This window comes from Asparagus officinalis, chromosome 9, assembly GCF_001876935.1.
Source record: "Asparagus officinalis chromosome 9, Aspof.V1, whole genome shotgun sequence".
Lineage (NCBI taxonomy): Eukaryota > Viridiplantae > Streptophyta > Magnoliopsida > Asparagales > Asparagaceae > Asparagus > Asparagus officinalis.
In genome coordinates this window covers 55,046,758-55,060,486 of record NC_033802.1, presented here as the reverse complement: position 1 = coordinate 55,060,486, position 13,729 = coordinate 55,046,758, and the positions used below count along the sequence as shown (strand labels likewise).

At 37.4% G+C, this 13,729-nt stretch overlaps 1 protein-coding gene across 1 annotated transcript in view; it reads right to left on the bottom strand.

Annotated features, from left to right (window-relative positions):
• The window catches only part of LOC109823463 (coilin-like), a 6,514-nt gene extending 884 nt beyond the window's left edge, over positions 1-5,630 (bottom strand). Inside the window, exons 1-3 of the mRNA XM_020389747.1 lie at positions 5,283-5,630; positions 4,307-4,371; positions 2,228-2,491 (exon numbers count right to left, since the gene is read on the bottom strand). Coding sequence (XP_020245336.1) covers positions 2,228-2,491; positions 4,307-4,371; positions 5,283-5,474 — 521 coding nt within the window. The 5' untranslated portion in view covers positions 5,475-5,630. The remainder of the gene's footprint in view (positions 1-2,227; positions 2,492-4,306; positions 4,372-5,282) is intronic.

Sequence of the window (13,729 nt, the reverse complement as noted above, 5' to 3'; positions counted from 1 at the left end):
CCCCCCCCCCCCCCCCCCCCCCCCCCACCCAAAAAAAAAAAGAAGGGCCACTATCCCTACGCTCTGCCTCTGAATTTTCAGATTAAAACAGGATAAAAGTCCTTTTATCCATAAGTGGAGAGTTATTGCTTTTTTAGGAGAAATTGTTATAATTTGGGGAATAATATCTAAGGTCTGTGAGTATCTATGGAAAAGCCCTAACAAAAAGTTTACAGAACTACTTAACACAAACTCTCCAATTTTCAGAAGATATCCAGGTGGGCATTTATTGGGGAAAAAAATATTTGTTATCCCATTTTTCCCAAAGTTGTTGCATCAGATATACTATGCAATATCCATCAATGAGATCTATGTTGTGGCATGCCATGTTGTGTGTCCATCTGCTTTTTAGCAAAAAAAATGTACACTAATGCAAATCTAAAAAGAGAAACTTTACACTGTTTCCAACTGTATTAACCAAAATTATTATAATTTGGGGAATGATATCTATGGTTTGGGAGTATCTATGGAAAAGCCCTAACAAAAAGTTTACAAAACTATTTAGCACAAACTCTCCAATTTTCAGAAGATGACCAGGTGGACATTTATTGGAAAAAGTATTTGTTAACCCATTTTCCCAAAGTTTGTTACGTCAGATGTACTATCCATCTCTGTTACCTGAGTACTAATATGGAGCCGTACGTGTGCTGACACATTATCATACCCCTGCTTGTACCTGTACCTGGCACTTATCGGACACTCCTTAAATATATGCATATATTTATTTGGACATGTACTCAGTTATCGAATGCATGTTTAGTTTAAAACACTTGCTATACACTTCTTGGAGATACACACACACACACACTTAACATCCATTTCTGTAACTTGTAGGGTAAGGGTCGAGTTGGTTTCAACCTTAAGAACTACGATTTTAAAAGTCATTTACATAAATAGCTCAGAACAATAATTATACCCCATGAGTTTCAACCGCATCCTCGTACCCTACCTTTTACTATACACTTCTTGGATATATATCCTATACTTCACATCCATTTTTGTAACTTGTTGGATAAGGGTCAAGTTCGTTTCAACCTTAAGAACTACAATTTAGAAAAAGTCATTTACATATATAGCTCAGAACAATGGTTATATCCCATGAGTTTCAACCGTGTCCTCGTACCCTACCTTTTACAAATTTGATGCGTCTCATACCCATCTCCGTTCCAGCACCCTTATCCATACCCGTATCCGTGCAACTTAGCTATCCACATTGTGGCATGCCATGTTTGTGTCCATGCCTTTGCTTTTTCGCAAAACAATGTACACTAATGTAAATCTAAAAAGAGAAACTTTACACTGTTTTCAACTGTACCAACCAAAATAAATTAGGAAATTAGTGATTTTCTCATGAACGAGAGAGGTCTTATACCCCCTTGAAATGCACAGAGGCTTTCTTTCCCTTATTCCTTATTCCTCCAATATCTCCTTCCAAATCTGCAGCCTATCTCTAAAGACGACAATGTGTTGAACCAACAAGGGCGCCATTTAGAATTTTGGGAGTCCAGCAGTCATCCATCTGAAGTGTGCAAAAGGAGAAAATGAAGAACAAAAATAAGAAGAAAACTGAGGGAATACAAATGGATTTCGGGGATAATGGCTGCATCAATTTGAATGAGTTGGGTTTATTTGATTCTCCCTCCATTCTACCCAGCGGCCTCTGTAGGAGTTGAATACTTATGCATTTTGAATAAAATTAGGTCTTCCTTTATGAGTGTGTTAGTGATATGACATCGAAAAAGAAAGAGATTTAACAAAAAAATCTCGTCAAATTGTCAAATTGGCCCTCTAGCTAATTCCTCTAGGAAAATTATTTGCATAAGGTTTTCCCATAAATATTAGAATCTCACAGGTATAAAAACCTACCTTTTTCATCATTCAGTTTTAAGATTGTGCAATTAAGAAGCAGCCCACCTAAATTCGCTAGTATAAAATAATAATAACAAAAGAACCTAGAACGCAAAATAACGGATTTGTTATACAGAAATAATTTTATGTTAAACTTCAATAAGGGTCAATAAGCTCAAGCATATAAGAAATTATAATCAAGTTGCTGCAACAAATTGCAGAACATAAAATGATGAAAATATATACTAGGCCATAACAGAAATATAAAGGTAATCTTAAATTAATGAAAAAAATTCCAATAAGCTATGGAATAGTCTGAAAATGGAAGTCTGGTAAATACTTTGGGCTCTGAATTCCATCTGAATGTTTCCTTTTTTTCTTTGATTTTGGGGGAGTTCCTGTGCTGACAACATTCTCAGTATGTGCACAAAAATCTTCATGATATTTCATTTTACAATCTGAACACTCCCCAAATTCCCTGATCGCCAGAAAATCACCACCAGACACTATATGTTGCTTCTTCAGACTTCCAGAACACCGCATGCTACATGGATCATCGCCAAGCTCTATCAAACTCATCTGTGTAGCAACCTTCTTTCTTACCCTGATACAAGAAGGTTAATGCTATTAGAAAAGAGTTTGTAATATCTCAATAGTTATGAGCATAGTGCACATTAAAATTGACATGTCAGCAAACAGAATGCTTTACTGTCCAGAATGATCATAATGCAGCAACCTACAATTTACATATTATAAAAATCTGCAATCATGTTGTTGTGTTATCCTGACATAAAATTCAAACTAACAAATATAACAGTGCAACTTCTGGAATCAGAATGCAACTAATAGATTCCACTCATTTGAAAATTTGATTATATTGCCTGTTGGAGTACAATGTGATTTTTACCAAAAGTCGAGATAGTAGAAAATTGTTTTTTACAAAGTAATGCGACTGGACATATGAATACAGCACCATCGGAACATAAGAGTAAAATGATCAGAGAAAAGCAAAAAAAAATGAAAACATTAATCTGACAAACAACTCAAGTTTAAAGAAGTACAAGCTTAGATAACCTACCTATTCATGGACTCTACCTTGCGCTCTTCTCAGTTCTCACACTATCAATTAGCCTACCTATCTTGCCCTCCCCACACATTTATCTTCCTTTCATTTACAATATTGGATTCTAAAAATATCGGCTACTCCATGCATTGCTTTAGGGTTAACCTTCTCATTGGTGAATTTCAGTCAGATTCTTGCAGACAAGTTTGCACCAGCACTATGACCAAATGATTTGAATCACACTTGAACATCTACAACAAGCATGTCTTTGATCCAAAACATTTGCTGATAGATATGAATAGGACCCAAAGTACTCATTCCAGGGACCAAATTTTCCTTCTAGTCATATTAAGTTCCGGATTAAAATACACAGTTTCTCTTGTTCATTGTCTACAAATTTCAGGTTTAGAAATAACTCTACTACATGGAATCACACTGGATAGCTAAAGAGTGAAATGGTGATTTACAGTATCAAATCAAAGTTTGCAATGCCATAAGTTGTCACTTAGCTCACAACCCAAAACATTTATTAGGAAGTGTAAGATGAAATGGTGATTATTTATTAGGAAGTGTAAGATGAAAGAAAATTTATTTAGATTTTACTGCTGAAAACTACCGAATTTATAGTTTACACGATTCTAAGCTCCACACAGGTCTAAAACAAACGAAAATATAAAAATAATCTAGGTATACTAGAACTGTAAATAAAGGAACTTAAACACAGAATATTTCCTAAAGAAGTGATTACAATCCTGGACATTGGTGGAAATTTTTCTGAAACATGGTCTTGATAGGCTACATGTGATTGATCACAGCTTGCAAAGATGTTTTTAACAAAATAACTATTTATCAGAGATGGAGATTTAAATAGAATGAAGACTATAACAGTTTTGTTCCCATACTAATGCTTGTCTTGTATGTAGAGATGGCAACTGCAACTAAGAAAATCAGCAGAAGCCTCATCAATTCAAACTAATATAAATTAATATGTTTCCACTCCATGGGATGTTCTAAGAGTCTGGCTCTTCCACGGCCAAACCCGTGAGCCTGTTGGCGGTGAAAGCCATGTGACCCACTGAGTGCAACACATGTTTTAAACCCAATTACACTTTTGTAAGTCTGGGACTATTTGGGGCATCACAGGTTCAGAACTTGATGCATTCTGCCTCATATTACTTTAGACATGCAAGTTTTACATTGTTATCTCAAGATTTGGTAGTATGGCCATTAAAATATCAATGCAATGCAGTAATGCACCACTCTGATTTCCAAATGATGATACAGATCACACTTAGAAGGTTTCATGCAAATAACATGATAAATGTATCTAAAGAATTTTGTATAACTAAAACCAACCTAATGGTGTCCTTGTCCTTCAAAACACATGTTGACTCAAAAGGTGGTAAAACGAAACCATCCATCTGCAACACAACACAAAAATGAATAAACCAGAGACTTTGAGGGGGAAAATGATAATGAATAAGCTAGAGAATATGTTATGCATGCATACCATGCATACATGAGTACATGTAAGTGATCATAATGCTACAAACTGAAGAACATGCTAACACACAACTCGCTGAAACGTTCTTGCAGTACAAACTATGACAACTCGCTGAAACGTTCTTGCAGTACAAACTATGTGCTTAGACGCACAAGCGCGTGGACATATGCATATCACTAACGTCAGTAATGTAATGAAGATTGTGAGATGTGATATAAAAGTCATTGTTCACTCATATAATTAAGACCGGTAAGGTATTGAATGTTAGTAGGTATAATATAATGGCCTAACAAAGGCATCATAGCAATGTTCCAAATCAATTACTATGGTAATAAGATAACACAGGATTTCATAAAAAGAAGATGCATCTCTACTTTTGTTTTTGATTGGCGTTGAAGCAACGTTAATAATCTGTATTTGATCATATAATTTCTTTTCTCTTTCGAATCTTTCATCTTAAACTACAGGGAAACAATGAAGCCATTTTCTCTTACAGCTTCCGCATGTTACAATTTCTTCATAGTTTGTGCACTAAACTCTAAATGAAAAGAATCCAGCATTACAAAGTGAATAATATTAAAAGCTGATTTTTTTTAAAAAAATATGAAAAAATAAAAGAACTTCACTTTTCGCAGCAAAAGGCGAAAGACGAAGACAGGATTAACCAAAAGTTTTCCTTTTTCAAATCAACACATTGCATTTATCTCAAAAAGAGAATTTGTTTTCCTCAATAACACGACGCATGTCACTTGAATCCTCAATTTCTCACAGTACAACCCAAATCATCAAGTCCCAAACCCCAAAATGTTGCTAATCTAGGGATCTCACAGAGAGGAGGAGGCCATTAGGGCAAGATCGCTGGAGATTGAAGCTCCTGTGCACGTGCAAAGCGAGGTCGGAAATAGTGGCAATGTCCGGCCTCAGGAGAATCCAGCAGTGCTTCAGGCCCTCTGATCTCTGAGACTTCGTCAGCATCTTGCGATCGTCGAAGGCCACTCGAACCCTTAAAGGGTCTTCCATGGCGATGTAGGAGGAGAGAGGAGATCAGAGAATTTGGGGCAGAATTTTGGGGAGATGAACGCTCCTTAAACCCTTTTGTGGCCTCCGAGAAATAAAAGGGGAGGGTTTTATTGTTTTTCCCCTTATTTTCTGAGTGCTTTTTTTTTTTTTTAGGTGAAGATCAGTGCTGAGTGGTACTGTCAGGTCAGAAATTATACAGTCGAAACGCAGACATCAAAGCATTGCGCTCTGTAATCTGGGATTAAACTTGAATTAATTTTTGGACAAAAGACTAATTTTGAAGTTTAATTAAGAAAATCGACCAAATTAGTTATTAGTTAGGGGTTGTCTGCTTCAATAAAAAGATCCGGAAAATAGGGTTTCGAACCTGACATTAGTGTCAACTCAGACTTTTATTTCCCCCGTTTTTTTCCCTAAGTTTGATGCAACATTCTAAGAAACTAAACTCAAAAACGACCCGTCACGGCATAATTACGAGAAATCTATTTCAAAGCTAATAAATGCTCTGAAACAGGCTGCGAACAGATCCCGAGAATAAAAAAACTTCCCCGCGTCACTTCCCTTTTCTAGTCGCAAATATTTTGGGAAAATGAATCTAGGTTATATTCATCGTTTTTCCTCCAAACTTCCATCTTCCCTCTTTTGCTTTCCACCTCCATTGCTCACAACATAAAAACTCTAGTCAAATTTTTACCCAAAAATTAAGTTGATCTTTAATTAGCTGCTTGTTACAATGATGAGGACTCTTTGATTGAGTAAGGGCGATGCTGATCTAAGTCAAAAATTATCTATCCTTGCGAAGTTCAGATCATTGGAGCAAAAAGATAGTTTTGTTCTTATTGATTTTTGTTCTACTTGTTGAGGATTTCTCTCTATCTTATTGGAATCTATTTTTTTAGAGATGCATTAACTTTGTTAGTTGTAGTTAGTAGTATTTGATGGTATGTGCCTTTTTTAAAATTTTAGGAAATACTAATTGATAGATCATGCACGTGCAATAGAGTTTGTTATTTGTAAGATTTTTTAGGAAATATTAATTATTAGATCATTCATTCGAATTCCCTTTTGAGAGAAAGTAAGCTAGTTCAAAGAAAATAAGTTGTTTTTTCTATATTTATATTATTTTAATGTTTTAATGGTGAAAATATGGTTAGTTCACTGAGCCATTATGTGATGGTGGGTACATTTTTCGAGTATGCTTCAAGTCTTATTCCCCTAAACAATAGATTTTGATAGTCTTTTTATTGACTAGATGATTTTATGCACAAATATTGCTAATTTTAATTGATGTTATGTATGTGTTTTATTTTTTATTTGTAGTAAGTAGTAATTGGTAATTGTTTGACATGCAACAATGTTTGATATACTTAGGAAGTAATTTAATTGACACGTAATAGACTCTGATGTTTATAATAATATTATTAAGTAGATGGATGCATGCACAGATATTGCTTGCTTTAATAAATTTATATGTGGCTGAGTGTTAAATTTAATTTGATGATTTGCATGCTTCGATTATTTCTTTAAAACTTTGGATTTCAATGCTTTCCTATCCTCTTTAGAAGCTTCTTTAGTTTTTACCTTGCCTTTTTTTATTACATTCTAACTTTTAACCCAGGCGAAAAATTTGCAATGCATGTTTGGACATTTGGTGCGGCCTCACAATAAAATTCCCTTTTTAATTCATTCATGCACAACTTTACTGGTGTTGGGATATTGTAGAAACAACAAACATCCATTGCTTGAGATCTTTTGGGATGGAAGCATAGCTTAATGTTTATGAGATAAAAAGAATGGTAACATTCAATATTGATTGTGAGCAAGATACAAAAGCTTGAGTTGTTATATACATGAAACATACATTGCTCATTTTTTACTGTTGGCCATGATTGACATTTGGAGTGTTTTTTTAATAAAAAATTCTATATGAACATGTATCTTCACCATTCATTAATAATTGTAAAAACTTTATTTTGAGGGGTCATCACATCCCAATAACCATATGTTACATTTCCAGTTTTGTTTTTATTACCTACTAAACAGAGGAAACTGATGAAATAAGATAACCATCATCTGGTTTCTTCTTCTTCTTCTTCTTTTTTTTTTTTTGAACCAAACGCTAAGATGGGAAGCAATGTGTTTCAAGTCCTTCATTTCCATGTGAACCAAACAAAAAGAAAAACATATTCCAAGAAACATATAGAATGGCATGGAAACGGGTTTTCAATCTACATTTTCACTTCCAAATTTTTCAGGGAATGAACCAAATAGACCCTTACCAAAACCGATTGACTTTTGTTTTTTCCACGTTAGTGATATCGATGGAGAATCAATTAGTTCTCAAATTTTTATTTTTTTAAGTCTTCGGGAGTATAGATCCCATGAACTTAACAATTTGATCACATTGATAAAGATAAATGTGAACTCAATCGAAAAAGGATCCTAGCTAACCCCATATCCTCGTGTGTATGGATGATACGAACTGTTGGCCTTCTTATTTTGATGATGTTTAACAAACAATTTACCACTAATGTTGTTTGTCTAGTATTTGTGTTTTCTTATTTATTATAGACAAACAACGTAGTTGGAGGATGGATGGATTAGAGCTTCAACGATCATATCCAAAGGAGGTTGGCGGACTGTCGGGTTGAAGCCTTGCAATTCAAGTTTAAGATCCAAGTTCAGCTTCATTCGTATAGTGTACCAAGTCAAGCTTATTGAAGATCAATATTGCTTGGGTATATTAGTTTAGATTTATATTATGTGTGTTCAATACTTTAAGCTCAATCATATACACACATACACGTATTTGGTTTTATATATATATAGTCATATATATAAATACAAGTTTTGATTTTCTAGTTTAAATATGAAACAAATACATATTTATATATATACATGTTTGTTTTCATATGGTTAAGTTGTTTTGGTTTAGTTATGTAGATATGAAACAATATATAAATTCATATACACTTTTATTTGTTTCATATTCTATTGTATTTAGAAAATATTGTGTTTATAGATTGAAGACTTGTTCACACTATTTTCATATCTCGTATAATGTCTACAAATCCATTCACATATTTATTATCATATATACAAACATTTTCCCAAGTTTTACTAATTTTGGAGTTGTTTTGTTAACATATTTATTATCATATATACAAACATTTTCCCAAGTTTTACTAATTTTGGAGTTGTTTTGTTATTTTTTAATTGAATTTATAAAACCGAGTTTTCAGTAGTTTTTCAGAAACTGTTTATCTGTGTTCAAACATTTATTTCTCTCAACTGGGAAGTGATTTTTTAGAAATTCTTTCTCTAAAATGTTCATCTACATGTCTATAACCTTCCCTCAAAATTTCATGATTTTTAGAGTTGATTTACTATTTTTAATTGATTTTACAAAACCAGAGACGCAGAAAAATCAGATCTGCCAGACTGCTACAGTACCCACGGTCGACCGCTATAGTCGACCGTGAAAGTTATTGTAGCATAACGACTATATTTTCCTGGTTCTGATTTTTTGGGGATTTGCATCGTTTTTTGGGCTTTTCTTTGGCTTTGGGTTGTTGTCTTGAGTTCTTATACATACCCATCATCCCTCAACACTTACATACAACAAGAGAATGTTTTAAAGAGTTTTAAATAGAGTTTAAGATTGTTTTAAGCTTGTTTAAGGGTTTGGTTTATGAAGAAAGTTTTACAAGAGCTTGAGGAGATTATCAATTGTATTTTGGGCATTCAATCCATCTCTCACTCTTGTCATCTATTGAGAAGTTTTCTAAACTCTACTCTAGCTTTTATTTATTAATTATTTGTTAATTATCATTTCTATTAAAGCTAGTTTTATATTAAGTTTAGATTTGATTTTACTCATTGTTACACACACCCACTTGAGCTTATTGTATTTGCATCATAATATATTGTGGCGGTTGTGAGAGTTGTAACATTGAGTGTGAGCTTTCATTGTGTCTCATCCAAGTAGAGAACAAACATTTTATTAAACCTAATTGTGAGATTCACTTTGTAATACACTTGCTACACCGAGAGAGTGTGTGGTGAGAGTCGGGGATCGCGTCCAAGAGGAGTGGCGTCGTTGTACGAACCTAGGGGAGAGTTGTAACCGAGCCACTTGAGGGAACCAGCTAGGTCCAACACTTGTGAGGTGTAGAGTGTGATTTGTAAGAGTAATTGATTGTAAAGTTTTCGGTTAGCTAGAAAACGAGTGTGAGGTGTAAACGTTATTCAGGTGAACGTAGAAAACCCCGTTGTGATAGTGGATTTCTCCCCGGGAGTGGCGGAGCCCGGAGACGTAGGACGGAAGGTCCGAACTCCGTGATCATTTGAGTGTGTTTGAGTTTGTCATTGGCGCATTTGCTTTTGCATTTATCTTATATCGCCAATTGTGCATTGCTCATTTATTTCATCCACTATCTAGTTCATATTGTTTACCCTTGTGTTAGTTTTATATCCTTGCCCATGTAGGCATCGAAAATTACCTATAGATCTCCACGAACAGCTCAGTGTTAAGGAACGACGATGAACGTCACTATCTGGTCCACAGGAGTTCGATTGATGTCGGTGAACGCTTGAAGTGAATCGACGAACTACGTGGACTAACAGAATCTCGGAATAACGAAGGTACGGGCTAATCGGGAGCCCCGCGATGTTTACAAAAAGAACAATGCCCTTCGTGTCTCATTCACTCTACAGATGATCCAACCATCGGAGCTGATAGAACTCCTTGTCGGCTTTCCAACGCACTTTAAATCACTCAAATCCGAGTTCGGACGAAGAATTTACAGCGAAAACAAACTTATACACCATAACGGAGTGTCTCGGACCAACGAGACACCCTAAGGTGTCTCGGCCAAAGCCGAGACACCCTAGGGGGTCTCGGCCAAGGCCGAGAATGAGGGCCTGAGGCTTGTATTTATAGGCTCGGGGGAGTTTGGAGCGGTTAAAACCACTTAAAGGCCCAAATCTGCGTTGGAGACACCCTGGGGTGTCTCCAACGTAGATTTGGGCCTTTAGGTGGTTTTAACCGCTCCAAACTCCCCGGGCCTATAAATACAAGCCTCAGGCCCTCATTTTTTAAGATCTGGAATTTTGGAGATTAGGCGAAGCCCTGCCGGATTGAAGACTGAAGGTGCACGAATTTCAGAGAGGAGGAGGAGAGATCGGATCGAGTTCTTCAACGCAAGAGAGAGAGATTCTTCAGATCTGCAGTTCCCCGAGTTCGTTCCTTAAGATCATCCCGTTGTGATAATCTTAAGAAGAGCAATTATCTCGCCGTTGCCGAGATAAGCGCTACGGTTTCTTGACTCCTTCGCGAATCAACGAAGCTCTGCCCGATTTTTCGGTAATCAGATCTGATCGACGGTGGTCCACGGATAAACCCCGGCACATGCAAAGATCCCACGTAAGCAGAAGATCGATAAACGATCTCTGCGTTTGTTTGATAAAGTTGTAAAGTTTTTTTTGTTTTCATTGTGTAAAAGTCTTATAAAAAGACTGATTTTTGTATTCGTTGTAAACGTCTGAAGTTTGTAATGAATCTCGCAATGAAACGAGCAACTTTCTCCGCAAATAGCCCATACATTGCCTATATCTCTTTGTTAGGATATATCTTGTTGTTCTTATTGCTTATCCTAGCTCATATATCTTGTTGTATTTCATACTTGCTAGGATAACTTATTAATTAGTTTTAATTGGCATTTAAATCGGATTAGATTAGCATAAGACCCTAATCACCGCCCCTCTAGGGTCTAACAATTGGTATCAGAGCTTGGTGCTCTTTGATTTAAGGTCTAATCGCCTTGAGTTAAAGATCCAAGTTATCTTTTTGTGCTAATCTAATTTTTGATTTTTATATCTTGCTTGCATATATACATTATGGATTTGAACGATGCATCTTGTTTAGGTTATGCCATCAATATTGCTCCTAGATTAGATAATTTTCCTTATGCCCAATGGTGTGTTAGATTTAAACTTTTTGTTCAATCTAAACACTTTGATTTATGGAAAATTATAGATAATGCTTATATTGTGCCCACTACGGAGAAATCCAAGTGGAATAAAAATGATCATCGCATGTTTACAATGAACAATATTTTGTTAGAATATTTGCTAAATGCTCTTGATTCATCTATGTCTAACAAGTTTGTTCATTTTGATAGTGCTTACACCTTATGAAAATTTATTAAAGAACATCAAGGGGACTTGGAGGCGATCCGACAAGTTTTGGAGGATCCGGCTTCAAGCTCATATGTGTAGGCATCGAAAATTGCCTATAGGTCTCCATGAACAGCTCAGTGTTAAGGAACGACGATGAACGTCACTATCCGGCTCACAGGAGTTCGATTGATGTCGATGAACGCTTGAAGTAAATCGACGAACTACGTGAACTAACGAAGGTACGAGCTAATCGGGAGCCTCGCGATGTTTACAAAAGGAACAATGCCCTTCGTGTCTCATTCACTCTACAGATGATGCAACCATCGGAGCTGATAGAACTCCTTGTCGGCTTTCCAACGCATGTCGAATCACTCAAATCCGAGTTCGAAAGAAGAATTTACAGCGGAAGGGACATATACACCATAACGGAGTGTCTCGGACCAACGAGACACCCTAAGGTGTCTCGGCCAAAGCCGAGACACCCTAGGGTGTCTCGGACCAACAAGCCGAGACACCCTAGGGTGTCTCGGCCCAAACCAAGACACAGGAGACACCCTGGGGTGTCTCTAACGTAGATTTGGGCCTTTAGGTGGTTTTAACCGCTCCAAACTCCCCCGGGCCTATAAATACAAGCCTCAGGCCCTCATTTTTGAAGATCTGGAATTTTGGAGAATTGGCGAAGCCCTGCCAAACTAAAGAGTGATCGAGTTCTTCAACACAAGAGATCGAAAATCGTCAGATCTACATCACCCGCATCCAATCCTTAGTATTATCCCGTTGTGGTAATTCTAAGAAGAGCAATTATCTCGCTTTTGTCGAGATAAGCGCTTCTGTTTCTAGATCTCCTCGCGGATCGACGAAGCTCTGGACTTGATCTGATTGCCAGGTAGTCCACGGATATCGACATCCCCGTCACAGGCTAAAGACCCACGCAAGCAAGAGACGACGAACGGATCTTGTGTTTATTTTCAAGAAAGTTGTAATCTTTTACTCTTTTGTTGTTTGAATTCATTTGTAACACTTAAAGTTTAATGAAATCAATGACTAAGGTAACTTTCGACGAAAACAAACTGGCGACCACAGTGAGAGCCAACAGCCTCGCTGCCGAGGCTGTCGTGACGCAACCGACATTCAAGATCTGGGTGAATGAAGGGATCGAATATGAATTCGATCAGCAGAAGTTCGAAGAGTATCTCTCTTCCTCCTCCTCCAGATCCGCCTCTCCAAGCAGGCGCAGGAAGGCATCCTCTTCCAGAAATGTTCGCGGGACCTCCAGCTCGGAGATCCGAGATCCCCTCGCCGTAACTGCACTTACTTCCCGCGACGCTCCTACGACGTCTAACGTGGTCGAAGCTGTAGATCCAGATCTCCCCTCCGCCGTGAAGGTGACCGCTGAAGGTGCTCCAACTTTGTCGAAGAGGGCGCGCCAAAGACGTCGTCAACGCCTCGCACGACAATTGGCCAAGGCCGCAGAGTCGATGGACGGGATCCGGTACAATGAGGATCTAAAGTCCAGACAGCGCCAAGAACAACAACGGCGAATCATCAACTTCTCCTCTAAGACGGAGACAAACGAATGGGTTCGCGTCAAGAAGACTCGCTCCACTCTCGAAGAGCGAATCAAGAAACGCCGCACATTGCTAGTCCAGGAAGCCCGCAGAAGACTGCAGAAGGAAGTGGCCAAAAAGCCGCCACCAACCCTCCAAGTCTGGAGGCCGAAGTCTGAAGCGGCGATTCAGACTAAGGCACAATCAGTGCAGCCTTCGAAGCAAGTTCAACCTCCGGCGAGCCGACCAAAGTCGCCGGTAATTCCAATAGCTTCTCCGGGAGATCCCGCGGAATCATCCCGAAGGAGAAAGTCAGTCTTGGAGCGCCTCGGTCCAATTCCCGACTGTTCGCGGTGAAAATTGCCTTCATTGAATTCATTGTTATCTCAAGTAATTGATTTTTTGGTTATAAAAGATCCGGTCTTTTTTAGATCCGCTTACAACGAAATCAAAGAAAATAAAAAAGATTACAACTTTCTCCTTTAGAACAAATCGTGAGCTCCTGTTTTGCGGTCGCTCGCTTGTGTG